Raw genomic sequence first — 20,915 nt, 5'->3', positions numbered from 1 at the left:
GAAATAATGAGAGCAAATTCCACATCAGATTCTCTTATTTCTGTTTTTAATAAAAGATTTCTCTTTTGTGTTTTTTTCTTGTTTGTTTGTACACATTTTAAGGCATCATGCACAAAAAATAAGCTTTACTAAAGGCATTATGCTTACCCTCTACCAAAAAAACAAACAAACAAAAAAGCCCAACTGTATGTTCTCACATTTGAAGATTTGCTGTTAAAAATAATTTTGTACAAATATGGCATGTAAGCTGGCATGTGAGTGAATCTCAAAGCAGGGCGTCTCCTGCTCTCACAGTTTTGTAAACATGGCTTTGAGCAAAATAGGGCTGAGGAAAAAGTCAAGAGAAAGGGAAAGCATGCTTCAACTGTGGGGTGAAATTTCCCTGAAAAGCATGCAATGCATTTGAAATTGTATTTACAATGCATTATTTCACTCTCTACTGATCTTTTTTTTCATTTCTTTTTTTAATGTAATCAATTAAAGTTAAGACATTTAATGTCAACATTAACAGACAGACAGAAAGACAGATGCGTCCATAATGTTCCCCCACACGGAGTCGCCGACACAGACAATGTTCAGATTGGTCAACAAACAAAAACACTACAAGATTTTTTTTTTTATTATATCAAGCATTTGAGTTATACTTCCAGATAAATGATCTGGAAAATAAACAGAAAAATTGTGTTGTTAACTTTATAAATAAAAGTGAAACAGCCCAACAAGTAGGGCAACCCCCCCCCAAAAAAAACCAAACAAAAAAAAACAACAACAGCAAGGCTTTAAAAATTAAAAATTAAAAATTAAAAAAATCTTGCAGCGTCCATCATGGCAGACTTCCGGGAGGTGCCGGTAGCTTTGGCACAGTTGTGTCCAGTTGTGCTCTTCTGTGGTGAGCCATGTGTATTATACTATATTGAAGACCATGGAAAGATACTGTTCATATGAAACCTGGATCCAGCCGTCCTGATCCGTATCATATCGCCTGAAAACATCAGTCAACCTCTGCAGAAAGCACAGAAAAAGGATTTACTGCAGATTAGCCAGAAGCATTATCTCATTATTATTAATACCATTTACTTCTTTAGGCTTTTTGTCACACTTAGCAGCCTCTTCTATAGCTGCATGAAATTACTGAGAAGGAAGAAACTGGCTCGTAAAAATACATGATTGAAAGTCCACTTCAAGTCTTTTACATGCACACTACAGTCAGTGCGACTCTGTTACCTGCAGTACAATACAGCACTGGATGAAGTCATCGAAGGCCACCTGTCCCTTCCTCTGGCGGTCGAACTTCTCTATCAGTGTGCCGTAGAACTGGTCCGATAGACGATAGCCTGCACACAACAGTAACACAGCCGTCATTTCAAAGCTGTCCTACACATTCATCCACTCAGTTTGTTTTCTGATAAAGGATGATTTATAAAGCATTTGATTTCTGGTCTAAACTCTGCTATGGCAGATGCTGGACGTTCACCTCTGGGTCTTCGTTGAGGTGGGAATCACCACGCACCCTGCAACATCATACGATTGGGATTTGTTTTCTTTACTTTTGCAAAATGCTATCACAAAAACGTTTACTGCGATTTATTACCATTTTTAATTTTAATTTTAATTGCAAGCTATGTCCTCAAAGTACAGCTTTCTCAGTATCTGCTTTATCCAATAAGATACAGCTATCTCATTTCAGTCATTTCTGTGCTACAAAATGAGACAGTTTAGCACAGCAACACTGTCACTGAATAATAAAATATTGATATTTGATGTCCCTATATCGATACAATATTGCCACACAAACTATCAGGATGCTATGCTGTGTCAATTTCTTTCCCCACCCCTTAATTTGTATCCTGGACCTTGAGACTGTGAGAAGCTCCTGGAGCCACTGAGGGCATGACATCCTCTACATACACAAGGCTCCTGGCCAGGTAATGACTTTTAAGTGAACCATGACATATGCAAATTGACTGTGGCAGAGCTCCAGGCTGGGTGGAATGAACGCAGACTGGCTTGGGCAGAAGAACAAGTTGTGGCTGTACTCGAGACATGTTATGATACGGTCAGATTAAGGCATTCACAGGACAGCCGCCATCAGTGTGATACTGTACATCTGCTTTACTGAGAGGCTCCTGCCACTGCCAGTGAAAACAATACAGTGAATATGAGCCTCTGTGTCTTCTGATCTTCAGGAGTCTCGTGAAGCAGATTTAGAAAATACAGAAACACAAAGAAACACCAAAAACATGCAAAGTAAAACAGCTATTTAGAAGAAATCTTTCTTTTTCATTGACCACAAATATAGCCCACAGGCAGATTTCACTCTCATTTCATTAACAGGTTCTTTTTTTTTATTTATTAATTTGGTCACTTTACTGCTGATTAGTAAATTATTTAAATTGAATTTAATACTGACAAAACACATCTGCTCAATTTGGTGAAAGAAAATTGTTTCATAAAAGTTGGAGCAAAATGAGACTGGAAAAAGCTGCATAATGCTTAAACAGCACCAATGAGCAACTCATCAGGTTAATGAGCAACATGACAGTCTTAACAGCGTAAAGAGAGCATAGACACACAGTCTAATAGCCGTATTTCTTACTGCATAAGTACAAAGCAGGTAATACTATCTGCTGTTCAAAAAATCCTTTAATATATGCACACAGCAGACAAGGCTGAAAACCAACAGTGAATGGCAATGATCTTCAGGCCTTCGGGCAGCAATGCATTCAAAACAATGCAACTTAAACTCCACCACTGAATGCAGAGAAAGTCCACAAGATGCTGCCACTCCCTTCTGTGGCTCTAAACTCAGAAGATAAAACCGTCTTGCTGTAGTTTGACTAACGATTGTGTTTTGTGTTCTCCCTTCGTGAAATCCTAAAGAACTGGAACTATTCGGCATGTTTTCTGCACAGTTGGAGGCAGTGAAAACACCATTAATGCTGGCTTTGGAGTCAGTTTGGTTGTTTGGTCTTATCAAGAAAGGCCAAACAACATTTTGTACTTACTCCAACACTATGTCAAGGTGATAAACTGGCCTGCCTGCTAACAAACAGCCAAATCTCAAATGTTCAACACTTTTATTAGTTGTCTGTAGCACTTCCTGTTGAATTTAGTTTGCAAAGCACTCCAACTTTTTCTGGCTTTTTGAAGGCCAATTTAAAGTCGCAAATTAACATTTGTCAAAATATATGAATTGAAAGCATTTGTATACGTGGTGGTCAGTAAAAAAAGTAGGATTAAAATATACTTATTTGGTGTCTAGCTGCTGTATCTAAAACACACACAGAAAACTGAAAAGACAAAAACACTGACCGTGTAGAAACAGCCTAGAGACCATCGAGCCCTCCACCAGCACCCTAAATTTTAGTACACAAGCATACTTTGTTGCTCACCGAATCCAGTCAGTGCCTGCTTAAGCTCTTGTTTATCGATGAAGCCGGAGTTGTCCCTGTCGTAGTTCCTGAAGATGTTCTGCCAGTCCGTGATGTACTTCCACACACCGGCAAACTCGTTGAAGTTCACCCCGCCTTTATTTTCTCTGTCGAACATGGCTGAAGTAGAATATAACGCATATTAAATGCACCAGTACTGTCAACATATATGCATATACACACACACTGGTAGACATTCTGGACATTTAATGTGGTTGGGACAGTTTTAAGGACACGAGAGTGAGTACGGCACCGCATACATCTTTGCAGGGCTATCAGGGAACAGCAGAATTAACAGTGTGGGACAGGAAGACTCACACTTGACTAACTCCTGCCTCATAAGACAGCGAAAGAAAACAGCTTGATCCCCCCACCAGTACTCCACTCCTCACCCCCATGCGCTTCAATCCAATTACCTCCCAACAAAGGGAGTGTTATCACACGATAGGCTTCTTGCTGTGGGAGTACTAAACAATGGATTTACCGCGCATGGTGCAGTGGAAAGGAGAGGCGATGGAATTATACGGATTTACTTTGGAAGTCGCACAACAAACGGAGAGTGCAAAGTACATGCGAGACCCAGGGACAGACATTTTTTAACATACTTCTGGTCTTGGAGTTTAAAAATAAATAAGCCACAGCTATTCGTGTACAGAAAGTACAAAAGAATCGTTTAGTACAGTGTGATTCAGAGTCAGTGTGTTTAAAAGCTCAACTACACAGCAAAGTTTCCAGTTTTTAACCTCAGCTGTATATTATAAAAGAGTCAACAGATCAATATTTGAAGTCTGAGGAAACTCTCAGCTGCCCTTGAGGACCAGCTTTTCAATTTGCTTGCAGATATTCCCCTCTTCCTGGTTTTATTGATGGCTGCAGGTTTCCACTAAAGCAGGAGAACAGCAGAGGCTTGTTTGTGTCTTCAGATTGCTCGCTGTTTAATGAACTAATCTGGTTGTCATGGCATGGAGGCAGATAAACAACCTGAATATTTTCAGAACAAGAGGCAGTGTGTGGAAGTTGGTTGTCTCACCGTCACTGGTCACTTACATATAATGGAGCGGACGGTCACTGGGTTGAAAGGAGTCCACGTGCCTGTGAAACAGAGGACCGCTGGTTAAAAATACACCAAGACCTGCAGCAACATCCAGCTGCTGAATGCCCCAAAGAAACTGATATAATGATAACAGAGCTGAGGTAGCAGTAATGATATAATAAATCTTTAGGGAGTGCAGTAGAGTTTTGTAAGAGCCACAACAGCCGTGGGATTTTTGGTTTTTTAACACCAATTGTGTGGAACTGCAGTTAAAATTGGCATCATCGCAATAAACAGAAAATAAACACTCTTCTTGCTATTGGAGCTTAATTAAACATTTTTACAAGATTAGCATTTTAGCAGGGCCTGTATTTATTTCCTAAGACCACGACATACCCAAGAAAGAATCTGATTTTACTGCTTTTTAATGAGTTCATTATCTCGAGACGATAACTGAAATGCAACGCCCGGCTTAATTTGACCAAACATAACAGTACTGTAGACATACTTGACTGTACTATCTACAAAATGTACTTCCTGCCACTGTTATTATGATTATATGTGCAGTGTGCATGAAATACATTGGTAGTGTCCATGTAAGGCAGATGACTTTCAATGCGAACAAGCCCACACTGCGGCGCTTTACATTTCATAAATCAGAAAATTACCATAGTAACCCATCAAGCAGATGATAATGAAAAATGATGATCATTAGTGTAGTCTCATGTGCGTTATCATGAGAGATGTGAATGAGTGAAGAGGGAATGATTTTGCAGACACACTTTTTTTTCACAGCAGCTGTTGAGTTGCCGTGGCAGGGACCTGAAACCTGCAGAAAGCAGCAATCCCTGATATCACCAATCACAAATGTTACTAATCCACTGTGATTGTCCTTAAATGGCACGTCAAACCGTCTGCCATTAACATGATTTATTGTGCCTGCTGACTCACTATCACACCGTTATCCTCAAAGGACACTTGATTAGAAGAGGCATTAATACTGTGATTAATTCCACTCCAGCAATGACAAATCAAAAGTTTATGCTGTGAGGCCACCCCCGATTTCTTTATGTTTTGCTCCCAAGGAGTCACGCTTGCTGGGAATTTTTTTTAAGTGGTTTCCAGTAACACTTCTCCGGCCTTCTGAAGGTTTTTTTTATTTAACACTGACATGTAAATCATTAAAAAAAATTGGATCTAAATCAAGGGATCAAGGGACCAGTGTTGTGTCTACACAGAACAAACTACTCTGACTGACGAATGTGAAATTTTGGTTTAAATTATAATGATTATCTGGAGGAATGCAGGACAGAGGTACAACAGTAAGTGTCTACAGCCATCTGGAAAACATGGTGGAGACTTTGTCATGATTTGGGGCTTTATTTAAGTCAGCAGGATTGTTTTAATAAAGTTGGAATTGTTGGAATTATTAATGCAGAAAAAAACATTACATTTTGATCTATGGTAAATTGACTGATTCTTATACAGCGCTTTTCTACTCTCCTGGAGTACAATGTGTCACATTCACCCAATCATGCCCATTCTCACTAGCACTGTCTCTAAACTGAGAGCAACATGGGGTTACTGACATGCAGACTGGAGGAACCAGGGATCGAAGCACCAACCTTCCGATCACTAGGTGACCTGCGCTACCTCCTAGGCCACAGCTATCCTATCACATAACAGAAAGCATAACAGTGATCCCAAACATACTGCCAATTATTTTGGTAATTGAGTAACTGTATAAATCTTTCATTGTATTTATGTGCCATAATAAATAAAAAGTTTTAAGTAAACATTTTACTAAATGCAAAAATATATAAATACTCTCAAGTAGAGATGGACCGATACGATATTACATATCGGTATCGGACCGATCCTGATGTAAATTACTGGATCGGATATCGGAGGGAAATAAAAAATTTAATCGATCCATTAAATATCAAAAAAGTACCTCACAAAACTTGCGACACGGTGTAACTCGGCTCATAACCATAGCACGTCGGAGCAGTGTGCGTTATGTGATAGAGCAGCTGTGTGTATTTGTAGCTGGCATTTCATCTCCCAGGAAGTGATCCCAGAGAGAAGTAAAGCAAGTGTGTAAGTTCATCTCTGAATGTTTGTAAAGCATTCCCGCGTTAAGCTTAACAACCGATATATGGAGCGACTGCCTCTCTCTCTCCTGCTCCTACTTCAATCGTGAAACTGGTCAATGATCAGCTGATCGGCTTTTCTGTTGCGAGTCCATCTCTCTTGTTTGTTTATCGCCCACTTCTCACCAGACAGAGGAAACCAGGGGCTGAACAACAGCAGCACTATTAAGCTTGATAAGCTGTTGTTAGAATTTATTTAACATTACTTTCTACACCAGGATCTTTTTCTACGCAGCTGACGGCTGGTAACTGTGCAGGGGCGGATCTAGCAAAGTTTAGCCAGGGGGGCCGATAGGGCATTAACAGGGAAAAGGGGGGCACAAAGACATACTTTTCTTTCTTATTCTCATTTAAAATGTCTAACTTTTAATAAATAATTATCCGAATTTTACACCCAAAGTTTTAATCTTATGTAAAATGTATAGAAGTCCATTACTGTATATAGTAACTATTAAGTCTAATATACCCTAGTAAGCTATAGTACTTTTTCCTTTGGGAAGGTACAATCTGTGCAGTCTGCAATTCTGTTGAAGAAAGATGTTGAATCTATTTAATTATTCTTAAAAAAAATAATTGATTTCTATGCATTTTTTTTTTCACACTGCATCAAATTAAAATTGATTACGTCAATTAAGCATCATGTGGTGGAGGGTGGTTCCTTATTATTATTTTTTTTGCTGGGAGTTTGCAACCCTATTAGTTAGATTGCCTAATATTTCTGCTAAGTACTCTTTAAAATACCAGAATAGGAAGGATTGAGTAGGTTTAAGTTTATTAGATTGATCAGTATTGCTGAACTATGAAATATTTTGGGTGCAGTGTCTTTTTTGCATACAGGTATAACAGAATAACTTTAGTGTTTTGTTTTTTAACTTGAGTATGAACTTATACAAAAAGCAGCAATATATAAAAAAAAACAGTTTTATTGATTAAAAAACACACTATATCGGATTCATATCGGTATCGGCAGATATCCAAATTTATGATATCGGTATCGGACATTAAAAAATGGTATCGTGCCATCTCTACTCTCAAGTACTCTTGGGCAGAGTTTTATCTCCTGGATGAGGTAGATATGTTGTGTCTTCATGTTTATGAGTTTTTGTGCATGTGTGCATGTCTGTGTGTTTAAGTATGAAGAAGTCAAGCAAACACTAGCTGTGTCCCAAAACGTCGGCCGCATCCTTCGGAGGACCCGGCCTTCGCGGTCTACGTGGGCCGGGTCCTTCAAAGACCGAGAAGGCCGGAAGTGCGAGGCTGTGAAATGGGACGGTCTAGCCTCCAGATTTGCGTCACCGCTGTGTCGGTGGAGTTTAATAAACTCGGCCGTCTGCTCCTTGCTATCTAAAATATAACAGGACACTGGCGTATATTCTCGACCGTCTCACAGTTCTGTTTAACGTTTATTCAGCTGTGTGAAAACCCCGGAGGAACCCACCTGATGGATTAATAAAGTTTTATTTAATCTAATAACTTTAATCTCAGCCAAAACGGTTTACTCTGGAACAAATAAAACACAGAAAAAAGGCAAACAATTACATTTTTAAGTTATCCGAGTGACTTATATCATGTTTAACCTGAGTAGCGAAAGGGCAGGGGTCTGAAAATGATGAAGCCGGGAGTCCGCTGCTCTCGCCGGCTGGAGTGACCATTGAAGCCCCCGGCTTTCTATCGAGCGGGTGGGGAACAGACGTCTCCGAAAACGTCGGTACACTTTTGCAAATATGCGATGTCTTGATAAACCAAGCAGATATTTGTAATTTACACAGCTACTTTCTCACCTTAAAATATGTTAAAAGTTTATTTTGTGGCCCAGAAAGATCAATAAGAGTAATTTTAAAACTTAGTAGCGGCCGCCATTGTTGGCAGCTGAAATTTGGCTGGGCCGCGCTATGAATTCTGGGATATGGTGGGCCACGAAGGACACACCCGACCCATCCTTCAAATTCGGGGAAATGAAGGACGCATCTGTCGGCCGCATTTGAAGGAGTCGACGAATTGGGACAGCCTTCATCGCCTGGTTGTGATGTAATCGGCCTTCAAATGCGGCCTCTGGAGGATGCAGCCGACGTTTTGGGACACAGCTAGTGAGCTATGTCTGTAATGCTTTAAAGGAGAATGTGGTGGCTGCAATAAAGAAGAACAAGCACTTCTGAAATTTGCCGTGAGCTTTGATGCATTGCTGCAGACGAGCTCTAAGAAGCCTGGAGAACTATTCCTGAAGAAGTGACAGGAAAGCTTGACTAAGACAGTTCAATCTGTGTAGAAGATTAAAGGTGGTCATATCAAATATTGACCTTAAGATTTGTTACAATACTCTCTCTCTACATATCTGTTATTGCACCCATTGGCGCATTTTCCCAGCAAAATACAAAGAAATGAGGGGTGGATCCAGACTTTTGCAGGTTTTTAAAAAAGCAGGGGTGAGTTTTATGACAATTTATGTCTTTTTTTTTCCAGCTACGCATCATTATTTTTCATCTAGAGGACAAACTTCAATTACAAGTGAATCTACCTGTCATATAGGTGGGCGCGAAAAAGAGCGATAGGTCTTTACTTCAGGTGAGTGTTTATACTTTTATAGCCTGCTTCACACTCTCAAGACAGTGAGATTTATCAGGCCATCTACATAGCTGCTGACTCACCACCTCACTTTATTACAGGCAGGCTGGCAGTTCAGGACCAGGAATAAAGAGAAGCGTGTCTGAGAAGATGCAGAGAAGCGAGGGGAGGCAAGGAAGCACACAAAAGGAGCAGAGATAACAAAAGAGAAGCGACGCAAGGAAATGAGGTGAACAAAACATTTGCAGTTTGGTTCTCATTGCAGTACCTTGAGCTCTCTTGCCTACATTTGCTGAGCTAAGGTTGTTTCCTGAAACTCTTTTTGCAGATCCTAAAACAGCCTCTGCAGAATTTTAACAGCTTGCCAAAACTCTGGAGCGTTTTTCACACCGTGCTGCTTGTTTTTGATTTTCCTCCACAGCTATGCCAGCACAGCAGTAAGCAGGTTTGCAGAACGAGCCTCAAGAGCTTAGATAAGAGGATCTCATTTAAATAAAAAGGTTTCAAATCAAACATAACACAGAAATTGCTTTATTGTTGATTTATTCACACCTCGATTTTACTTGGGAAAGTCCATTAAAGTGTCTAAATAAATAATATGAAGCTGAAACAATTTCAGGACCTCAAAACTTTAAGATTTTGGTACACTAAGTACTGTGTGCTTCAGAGGACACTAGTCATTTCCTCTCTCTTGCTCAGTTTGTTTTATTGATGGCTGAGGCCGTCTAGGACTGTGGATAGAGCTGTTTTGGGACCAGGCCTTAGGCTCTTACTGACGCTGGGATTTGGGCCAGAATCTATATTCCACTTTCATCCAAAACGAACTAAATGATGAACTAAAGCAACAATCATAAAGTATTATTAGCATATAGATGTGAGGGCAATTTGTAGAAGCGGGTCAGCGTTACACATGTCTCTTTGCTGCCATTTCTCACAAGTACTTTTTTCATCAAACCACATCTCTCATCGACTAAAATGAATGGCGTGGTGTCATTTATGACCCTGTTAAAGGCATACTTCTTTAATCGGGCTACATTTCTGTTTGTCATCTCTATATATGCTTCCTTAATGTGCAACAGATGCTTTAAAAAAACACACACACACATTTCATTACAAAATTATTGCCTGTTACTTCTTCGTTTCAATAATAGTAGTGAATTATGTGCTACAGCACATTTAAACACAACAATTTAGATAAACTGGAAATTCCCTAATACTTTGATCACCAACAATTCATAGTCAAAAACATAATTCATGTTTTTATGTTTGTATTACTAGTACTAAAACTATTTTTAATAGGTAATTAAAAAAAAAACAATTTTAATTTTAAAAGAAACACTCGAATCATTCACTTCATTTATGCACAACTCTCTTAAGGCCCTGCAACAGCATTTCAATCAGGTTGAGGTCTGGACTTTGAGCGGGTCACTGCTTGCTGATTTTGTTTTTCAGTCATTCTGTTTTAGATCCACTGTGAGCTTTAGCTGTTGGACAGATGGCCAACAGCTAAAGCTCACATCTGACTCTAGATTACTTTGGTATACAGAGGAGCTCATGCTCAACTCTGTAAGGTGTCCAGGTCCTGTGGCTATAAAACATGGCCAAATTATCACGCCTCCCAGGAAGACTGTGGCATTGTGTTAACACACACTTACATGCTCCAAACTAGCAAACAGCAACAACTTCTGCTTTTATAGAGCATCTGGCTGTTACCTGTATAGATAATATCAGTCTAACCAGTCAGGATCCAATATGGATATACAACTAGGATCATGAAAAATGCCACTTGACGGTTAATCCAGAGTAAAATGTCAACAATTATTTTATTAAATGTAATAAGTTGACTGTAACAAATACCGAGGGATACTGGAATTTTCAGGAGCAAAAAAATTCAGATATTTTTATAGGCTGTTATTATAAGTTATAACTATAATTAAAAGAGTTTGTCACTAGTCCAAAAACAGTGTTTCTAATTTCCCTTTAAATGCATCTTTGATATTTCTATATTACAGCGTTACGTAGTTGTTGGCGTGAGCAAAAATTGGATGTTCAAACATGGATTCAGCTAAAATGCTGTGAATGCTACTCAAACATTGGAGCCAGCAGTAAAATGCCCAAAGGCAGAGCAGAGAACAAGCTGTGACCTTTCCAGACGCACGGGCTCTTCTACACGCATGCATGCACACGCACACACACCTCACACCAGTAGCTAGCTGTGAGGTCACCAATGTATGCTAGACACACTGCGGCTGCCCAGTGTGAGGCGGTCAGTATGGCTGAGATGTTTGTGAGCGTCTGATGACAGACTGGGACAATACTCCCTCTGTCCCGTCCACACACTGGACCCCTCTCACTGGTGAACTGCCAGTGGCGAGGTGGACAGAAGTGAGAGAATATAGGAGGTGAGGAGGGAGGCGGGCAAGTGGAAAAACGGAGAGCGCTGACCGCGGTGTATAAGCATACATGTAACGGTCGTGATGGAGTTCAGTGAGTCGATTGTCCCCTACACGCCTGACATAAGCAAACACGGATTTTAACTTTTCCAAACAAACTTTAAATGTTAAGCTAACAAAGTAGCGACACAGACTTGAAACCTCCCGAAACACACATCCTGTATGACTCAGGTAAAGGTTTGACCTTGAGAGCAGCAAAGGGACAGAGCTGCTTGATTATCGTTGAATTAATATAAATCTAAGTGATTGCAATTTAGCTTTTTCTGGGAGTCGCTCAAAGAGCATCCAAGCAAGTCATTGCTCAGAGTAAAGAGAATTATAATTAAAGCGACTGGTACAGTCAGCTCTGTGTGTTTTGTGGTCACATATAAGGAAAACGCATAAGAAGGAATCCAGTCAAAATGGCACCGGTGCCTCACGCCATTAGAAACATATTCAGTGCATGATGCAGCTCCTTCACCAGAAGGTGGAAATGCTGAAAAGCTTAACACTGTTTGGGTAATATCCATGCCATCTGACTCAGCTCAGGTTTTACAAAAGTGTACATATGTACAAGTGTAACGGAAAGGGCTGCTGATTGAGTTCCTCAAGCCCGCTCTGCATGTCAGCAGTTTCAGTGGAGCTCTTACACAAATAACTCAAGCAGGAGAGTGGGGGAGCATGGAGGCAAGTTGGTAGGGTATCTGCTTACTGCTGAGCAAAGAGACGAGGCCAGAAAAAAAATCCATATTTATAGCAAATGGCCCAGCTAAAAGGCATACGGACAAAACAGACAGGCACGTGCGCTTCCAACAGCACAGAGCCATCACTGTTTCATCACGGTAACACCCGGGACTGAGAGAGAGAGGAGGGAAGATAGTTTCACTTTCCCTCTCTGTGTGTCTGTCTAAGTAAGGGTGAGAGACAAAGAGACAAAGTCAGAGTAAGAGAGGACAGGGAGACAGAGGACATGGCAGGAAAACAGCTGGTACCATATCCTAAAGAGAAATGTGAGGAGAGGAGAGGAGAGGAGAGGGGATGTTGTATAATCCTATGTTTAAAGTGTTTAAAATGCCTTTTTCTAGCCGACTGATTTCTTTTTTCTACCTGGAGAAAGAAAATACATGTAAAAAAAAAAAGCAGGAGATTAAAAGATTTCTGCACAAAGTAAAAGGAAAAAAGAAACATGTGAAGTGAAGCCCGGATCATTTTCTATGTGCAGAAGACAGGTAGGCAGAGCGCTGATGGACGATAAGAAAACCAGAGTATGTGATGCAGAAACAGCAGCAGAGGATGAAAGAGTTTAACTGGCCCAGCCTCCCTCCTGAACCTTGATGCTCTCTGCTCTCCTCAGAGACGAGGGTAAAGAAGACAAAGCATAGTTGATGGCAGGAAACTGATTCAAAAAAGCAGAATGCAGAGACAGTAGAGCTGCAACAGACAGTCGAACGGCGGGTTGTCTTTAGGAAGCTGCAGGACAGGATGCAGTGCGCCGTGTTCGGCTTGACTGGCTCTGTTTCATTTCCCAATGAATCTAATGAACTAGGAGAGACTGGACCGGGAAACCTGCCGTTCGCCGCACGCATACGCAGTGAGGAGCAAACAAACACAACAGCGAGTCCAAAAAAACAAGAAGAGACTCCCTGACCCTTGGCAAAAAAATCAAAAATCTGATGAAATGAGCAACGCACACACTTGCCTCGCACAAACACACACACTACACACTAATCAGTATGCTGTGCCAGAGTCACTGCACAGCCTGATAACAGCTTCTTTCAGTGCTGCTGCTGGCTCTCACACTTCTTTTTTGCCTCTCTTTTGAAGTGCCCAGAAAAATGGGTTTCTGGGCAGCGTAATCTGCTGAAAAGTCTTTGAAAAGCTGCTGGAGCAAATCAAACAAAAGCTTGATGGGGGAAGACGTTATATTATAATGAATATACAAACATCAACCCTTTGCCACAGTTTCTGGTCTAACGGTGTCACATTAATCGTTAACCCATTTTAACTGTGCCGTCTCACTTCAAACAAGGTCAAGAAGCGACGCAGCGATGAGTATGGCAGGAAAATAGATGCCTGCTCTGTTGTGGCAGCTCTCCTCATCATTACGAGCATAAAAAAATAAATTAATAAACAAATAATAAGTGACTTCATTTTCCAGGATGTGAACAGAGGAGATGACCCGTATCATTTATTCAGTGCTTCTCCCGAAACTGCTGGGGAGGAATAACAAGCACTCTGTTTCTTTTCTTTTAATTTGTTAAGGAAATGAAGCCTCGTCCCTGTCTGAATGCAGCTCCTCCTGCAGAGCTACAAGACTAAGAGGGACTGTGCCTCCATTACTAGCAGCTGTAAACCTCATGAAACATCCCTGGGTTTTCAATCAGATTAATACATTCTGCAGGAGAGAAAGCACACTGCTTATATAAAATCACCCAGCCTCACAAACAACTTTATGAAAGACAAAAGCAAGAGTTTAAAAGTTTAAGCAGTTTATGAGCTGTAGCTAACTAGTTAATTAAGCCACCATTAGCCTTTGTGGCACAGGCATGATTGGGATTGTTATCCATGGCTGACATTTAATTGCTTCCAGCTGACTCGCCTTTAAAACCCTGCTAAAGGGTTTTACTTAATAGTCACCTACAATACATTGCAAATTCACATTATCGCGCTAAAAGACTGTAAGTGCTGAGGAAATGTCAACATCGTCAGCTGCTGATGAACCACACAGGATTCATCCAAGTTTACCAGGGGATAGAAACTATGATTTAATTCTGTCATACCACTGTTTAATTGCACTGCATACATGCTTAAATAGTTAATCAGAGGCAGATTTATGCATTATTGTCCCCCCTTTTAAAACTCTGTGCTTCACTTTTAATTATACAAGAGCAAGAGAGAAGAGAAAGCACAATAAAATGGCTTTCAGAGTGACTTAGGTAAATAGAAATGCTTTATTAGCCTATGTCAGCATTAGCATGTTTTAATCTCTGTCCACACAAGCATTTTAGCACAGCATCAGAGTTCATCTCCATGTATAAAAGCATGTGTTAGCTCATATAAATGGCAGGTGTTCATTGCCTTTAGAAACTATTTGTGGTTTGGTGCCTTTTGGAGCATTTTATTGGAATTATTTGACCTATCATGTGACCTCCTGTGCCAGTTCTGCTTTCTATAGTTTATGAATTTGTTAACTTCACACGCTTTTGTATAAATATGGTCATTATTACTGGCGTCAACAAAACAAAAGCCAGTTTCCATCTTTTATAAGCAGTCTGTGCTTATTCCTATTACGATGATGTGAGAGCATTCATCTTGTTTGAACTTTTGAAGAGTGTGACAAAATCCACACCCACAGTTTCAGTTAGCATCCTGTACAGTGTGGCGCTGGCTGTCATTGCTGGGACACAGAAGAATATCAAAGTATTTCCTCTCGAGCTACGCCGTTAAACTCTTCACCTACTCCTCTGTTCTGGGACAAAAATAAAACTCCATTCATTTTTATCCGGTTCACCTGCTATCGATGGGATAAAAATAAAATCCCCATCCATTTTTCTGCTTTAACATGCCATTGCTTAAATCAAAGAGTGAGCCAGTGACCAGTGGTGTGTAACGAGGAGATGGGAGACAAAGAAAGAGACACACAGGGAAGCAAAGAAGAACAGAGGGAATTAAGAAGAAAGGGAAAAATGATATATTGACATAGAAGAGGTGAGATATATATTTATAGAACGGGAAAGAAAGACAATAACAGTAGTGGCAGAAATTCCAAGACACTGATCCATACCATTCGATAAGGCTTGCTGAAGCTCCGTGTCTGATATCACTCCACTCCGGTCCTTGTCGACCCTGGGGAGGAAAACACAGATTAGATACTGCCTGCTGTAACCTCTTCACACCAGGATACAATCCCAACACACAAAAGCAGCATGCACCAGCGCTCGCCAACTGAAACCTCATCCTGCTGATCATGTGTTAGTGTTTCAACAGTGCACAGAGAATGAATGGAAGTCTGTGATCAGGGTGCACAAGACAGTTTGTACGCTCAGAGAAACCAGCCAGACAAGGTCTAAAGGTTTGTGTGTGTTAGTGTGTGTTGGTCCTGAGAATGCAAACTAAAACAGGTTGTGGCTTTGTAACTTTTAGTGCCCACAGCGTAGTGTCTGCTTGGAACATTCTTTTAAGTGATAGTGAAACCAAAACTAACAATTTCTCATATTTGACATATGTGCACAGCAATGCTATTTTGGCTGCCTGGCAATACATAAAAGACTGTATCAGGCTGCCTCCTGCCAACAACACTGACAGTTTAATTAAATTATATCAGAGAGAGAGAAAAGTCTTCACAAAACAAAGCAGAATTACTCAAGAAAATTAAATTAGTCTCTTTTTGTCCCAGATCCTGAAGTTACAGCTCATACAATTAGTAAATTAACTGACTGGAAACTAGCAAGCAAAAAGCACTGCTCTTTGTTTGAGCCAGTTTTCTCAGGTCACTTTGGATCCTGGAGAACTTAGTTTTCATTACTTGAATATGTTTTACAAGTGAAGTGACAACAAATCAAAGGGCTTTAAACTTAGGATTTCTGTAATTATTATGGATCATTTCTACTTTAAAACGTTAGCAAATGGGGTAAGAACTTCATAGACCAGGGTCATTGAATTTACTGTCACAGTTCACCAACTATTCATTCTATTCTATTCAAACTATTCTGTTTTAGCCCTAATGGAGCCCTCATCCCACCAAAACTAGTAAAGCATTCAAAGGTAGTGCTGCTTCTTTAAGTACATTTCTATTCTGTGTAGGTATTTAAAGAAAGAACTGAAGGAAAGTGCTACTGATGTGGTGACTCACTGGCAGACTTTAAGCAAAGAAAGGGAATGGGATGCGATGTAATTATTAATGTACACTTACAGTACATTTAAGGAGAGCAATCTTTGTCATTTCTATGTCTTTATGCCAGAGTAGCTTTCCTGATACACAGATCCTAATTTATCTCATAATTATGCTCCCTTCCTCTGGCCCTTTTAGAAGACTTTGTTCTGATTGGCTGCCCCTCATAAACAGAAGGTTTAAACACCAGGTGGGTTGGGCTTCTGTGCTCAAGATGCCCTCATATGTGCACACTTCAGCCTTCAATTGCCCTTCACTCCTTGGGAATTAGGTGCAGGGAATTAGGAATCAGCTTCACTTCCCTCCCACTACTTTGGAGCTGAAACATTGATAAAAGTTCAGCTTTTCAATTCCCAGAAGTTGCAAACATCAGCCAATCAAAGCAGAAATTCACCAGCACTACCTCTAGCCAATCACATCACATCTTGAAAATATCCCAAGAGACTGAGATAATAAGTAGACTTTGGGATCAAAATGGAGAAGTTGATCAAAGCAGTGATCCATTACCATTTGAATGATTAGTTCTTGTTGCTATAACAACTCCTGCAGTCTACATGTTAAACAGCTGGTGATCTCAGCTTCTGCTGATGTTCTCAGCCAATCACCATTCAATGTATGCGATAACCACAGTTCTTCACTCTACAAAGCTAGAGACCCAAACCAACAGCCATCAAGTCATAAGTCTCACCATGTTAGGATCAATTAGGAATTCAGCTCTTAGTGACATCACATAGAGCTGAGAGCAAATCTTTAGCTGAACATTTAGATAGTATAGATAACTATGAAGGACAAAAACACATCATAGTCTGCTTGAATGTTGCTACAAGTCTCTCTTTGAGATGCAGAGACATTATAAGGTTGGACTCTGGCACAAATATCAGGCCTTACACTTTTGAAATCTAGCTTAGTCAAAACTCCAGTGACTCAGTTGTTCCTTAGCAACCTGCCAGGCCCAACCTGTTGACACAGAGCTCACTCAACAAACACAGTTTGAATACCAGCAGAGAAGAAGAGGGGAGGAACCCCCCAAACAAACAAAAAAACAAAACAAAACAACAAAAACAAAAAGTGTGCTGGGTTTCTGCTCCCGGCTGTGACTCGTTTTTGTGCGGCCGCAACTCTATGACTGCAGCCATCGAGGCACGGTGATCAGCTATATGTTGGTGTGCATTTCCCCTGTTAAATGAAGAAAAACAAACACGCGGTCTCGCCTGGTCTTCCTGCTGGGGAAGGAACCGCTCTCAGCATGCTGCCATAAATGAGAGCCTTGTCAGAGGTTGGGTTGGTGGAGGCAGAGGGGGTACCCAGCCTTTACCAAACACTGAGATATTATCTCAAAGAAGTACGTGTGTGTACAGTATAAGCTCTCTTTTTCCCCCGCTCCGCCTGTCTTCTTCCTACAAGCTCACACGCCCAGCCTTAGGCGAAGTTACCTCAACAGTAAAAAAAAATAAATAAAAATGAAAGCATCATTAAAACTGCTTCTTGCCTGCAAAGGCAGGCAGTTAACCATCTGGTGTTTCCATATTCACACTGTCAAATACAGAACTTCTATGTAAAAGCTGCAGCGGGACAATATTAAAAGAAGGGGGGGGGGGGGGGGAGGACAAAACACCATGACTGAGTCAGTTATTCTGCTCAGATTTTCCCATGTTTCACTGTTTCCTATTAGGCAATCAGGCTGGAATATAGCTTGCGGAACAAAAGTCCGTCCTACTTTCCACATAACTGGTCCAAAAGTAAGGCCCTGGTGCTGTAGCTCCCAAGCTTGAAAATTCCACTGCTACTCTTCCTACTTTAAACCCTTTTAATCTAAGGATAAAGCAAGTCGCAGAAAGAATTACAGTTAGCTCTGCGTGTGTAACAACTTTTGTCAGGTACATTTGTTTCTGCCAAGTAGTTATTTGATTAAATCAACGTGTAATTTGATTAAAAGCTGAGAATTGGTGAGTAAGAGCTACTCAGTCAAGTCTGAGTCTTGAAATGAGGATTCAAACATTTTTGTCATACCATAGCCATCCATGAGCATGCACACAAAAGGAAGAGAGTGACTCATTCAGCATCTAGCCAGGCAGACGCCAAATAGCCTACTTTTCTTATCTTGTCGTGGCGCATCCACTCAGATGTAGTCATATCATAGCTAACATGTATATAAAAGCAGTCCAACAATGGGATGGTGAGTCATGGGTTAGTAGGTGCGTGTGTGTAAAAGGGATTGCAAAGCCTTCTGCGTCAATATGCTCCATTGACTCTGACCACATGACCGAGGGAATTCCAGCAAAGCTCTGCCAGATATTCACTGAGGGGCAGCAGATGAGGCAGCGCAATGGCTCATGTGACAGATGACTGTATGTTTTTATGATAGTCACAATAACGCCTGACATGACAATGATGCATGCAGCAGGTGCTGCTTCTCAAAGAGGCAAAATGTGTACATGTGATACCTTAAAGCTTTCCCACCATACATAAATAATTAGTTAAAGGGTGTTTCGAGCCTTGCAATGCCAGCAGCATCCTAATGTGAAAAAAAAAATCTTCTGCAGTATTACATAACTCTATAGCTTACTATTGCCAGGGGCCAAGGCATATGAACATTTCCCTCTCTGCCTACTACTCTATGACCTTCTTGGCTGCTGACACACTTTTGACTCAGGCTGTGCTGAAACTGATGACTATCAGTGGCTGACACTTTAACATCCAAATATGGGGGGGAAACATCCAAAAATCCAACATAAAACAATGTTTTTTGGGAAATAAGCTCTCCAATGTGTTTTAAATAAATCCAGTTAGTCATATCCAGCTTTTTTAGAATATTATATCATTTCTTTCTGACTTCTTCAGACTCAAGTGTTGGTGGAAGATGGTTTTCACTGGAGACATAAATAAAACATTTTGAATGGAGCTGTGATTCCGTTGCTAGGATAAACCGCGGAGGGGAAACCCTTCAAGGACTCCCGGAGGTCCTTGAACTCAGGTTTGAAAACTCTCACTGAGCAAGCTGACTGACTTTGACTTCATTTCGGCACAATGTAACATCATCAATACAACTATGCGGCACTGCAGACGCGTAGTAATGTAAGGTAGTACCAGATGTGACATAAAGCAGCTACAGGCTGTGTACTGCGCACTGTGTAGTACTACTTCCACAACTGAGGCTCAACTGTAACACTGAAAATCAGTCATTTCACTCCGGGAAATCTGTCCCGAAAAAGAGTTATGCATAGATGAGAGCAACGACAAACAAAAACAGCGAGCTCTCAATGAAATATTTAGTGTCACCCCCACCCAGTCTCACCCTCTTCCTCCCGCGCTATTACACGACAGCAGTTTTCACCTCGAAGCAAAGTGAGAGACTGACACACAGCAGCGAAACAACCCGGCTTTCCTGCACTTACCTCTGGAAGATATTCCACAGGAAACCCTGGTCCGGAGGAGCGTTGATGTGTGGGGGGGCTCTGTATGGACTGTGGTACGCCATTTTTACACGGAGCTCTCTGTCAGGTTTGCACAAGTATAGCTTGTGTTTCCTCCTCCTGCTGTAGTTTCTGCTCTCAGTAGCTTCAATCAGACTCCACCACCCTGACGTTCACGTTACAGCCTGCCTCCCTCGCGCACAGAGGCGTGGCCAATCATTCAACACTACCCATGAAGGGGGTGACGTCACAATTTCCTCTTATTTTCAGCTAAAGCGAAAATAGAAACCTTAAATTTTTAAGTAATTGTAAGTGTTGGTAAAGTCACGTCTAACAACAGTTTATCAAATTAATTTTTTTAAATTATTTTAATACCAAGTGTAAAATTCACGGGCATTTCCAGGATTTTTTTTAAATGGGATGAAATAGGGACCAATCTAGAGAAGTTCCTGGAAAATCAGCAACATTCTCTGAGAAATAAAAGCCAAACAAAAGCATTTGAAAACTGACTCACAGTTCAGTTATATTGATTTTAATGTGTCTTCATATTAGGACTAAGAATAGGAATAATTTTTCAACATTACATGATTATATATTGCATTACTCATTACTTAATAAATTATAGAAATGTTAGCAGCAAAAGCATAATTAAAGTACCATTCTCTGAAAGAGGATAATTTTGCTCTAAAGCTATATTTTTAATCTTTATCAAAATAATGGCATGATAACTCAACAAAACTGAACTTTCTATACTTTCCTATGCTATGCCATCACAGTCTAGGTGCTATATTTTATATATTGTTTAGTAACTATGAAAACTTTACATAAAATGTTTTAATATTTTTTAAATACTAGCAAGTATACAGATAGGGAACATACAAATATACATGCATGTGCTACAGTGCTATTATACATTATGACACTTCATTCTGTGCTTGGTTGAACTGTTGTATAAAATGTTTGTATACCCCATATACCTGTTGGCACTCAGTGTGCCCTG

General features: G+C 40.5%; 1 protein-coding gene across 1 annotated transcript; it reads right to left on the bottom strand.

Annotated features, from left to right (window-relative positions):
* Positions 1-30: 30 nt before the first annotated feature.
* Positions 31-20,103, bottom strand: pdcd6 (programmed cell death 6). Its single transcript, XM_006794731.3, has 6 exons — positions 19,898-20,103; positions 15,396-15,457; positions 4,479-4,523; positions 3,393-3,551; positions 1,225-1,334; positions 31-1,002 (listed from the first exon to the last, which is right to left on the bottom strand). The coding sequence occupies exons 1-6, from the start codon at positions 19,978-19,980 to the stop codon at positions 904-906; spliced, it is 558 nt and encodes a 185-aa protein (XP_006794794.1). The 5' UTR covers positions 19,981-20,103; the 3' UTR covers positions 31-903.
* Between the last annotated feature and the right edge of the window lie 812 nt (positions 20,104-20,915).

Source organism: Neolamprologus brichardi, chromosome 9 (assembly GCF_056152115.1).
Source record: "Neolamprologus brichardi isolate AB-2024 chromosome 9, ASM5615211v1, whole genome shotgun sequence".
NCBI classification, from domain to species: Eukaryota; Metazoa; Chordata; class Actinopteri; order Cichliformes; family Cichlidae; genus Neolamprologus; species Neolamprologus brichardi.
This window is presented reverse-complemented; position numbering and strand designations above follow the sequence as displayed.

What these genes read in the sequence shown, in the direction of transcription:
- pdcd6 (XM_006794731.3), bottom strand. Translation starts at nt 19,980, where the DNA reads ATGGCGTACCACAGTCCATACAGAGCCCCCCCACACATCAACGCTCCT. An exon ending in GACCGTCCGCTCCATTATAT is followed by an intron (nt 3,552 to 4,478) that starts GTAAGTGACCAG and finishes ATTCTACTTCAG; the next exon opens with CCATGTTCGACAGAGAAAAT. An exon ending in AGTGCTGTATTGTACTGCAG is followed by an intron (nt 1,003 to 1,224) that starts GTAACAGAGTCG and finishes TGCTTTCTGCAG; the next exon opens with AGGTTGACTGATGTTTTCAG.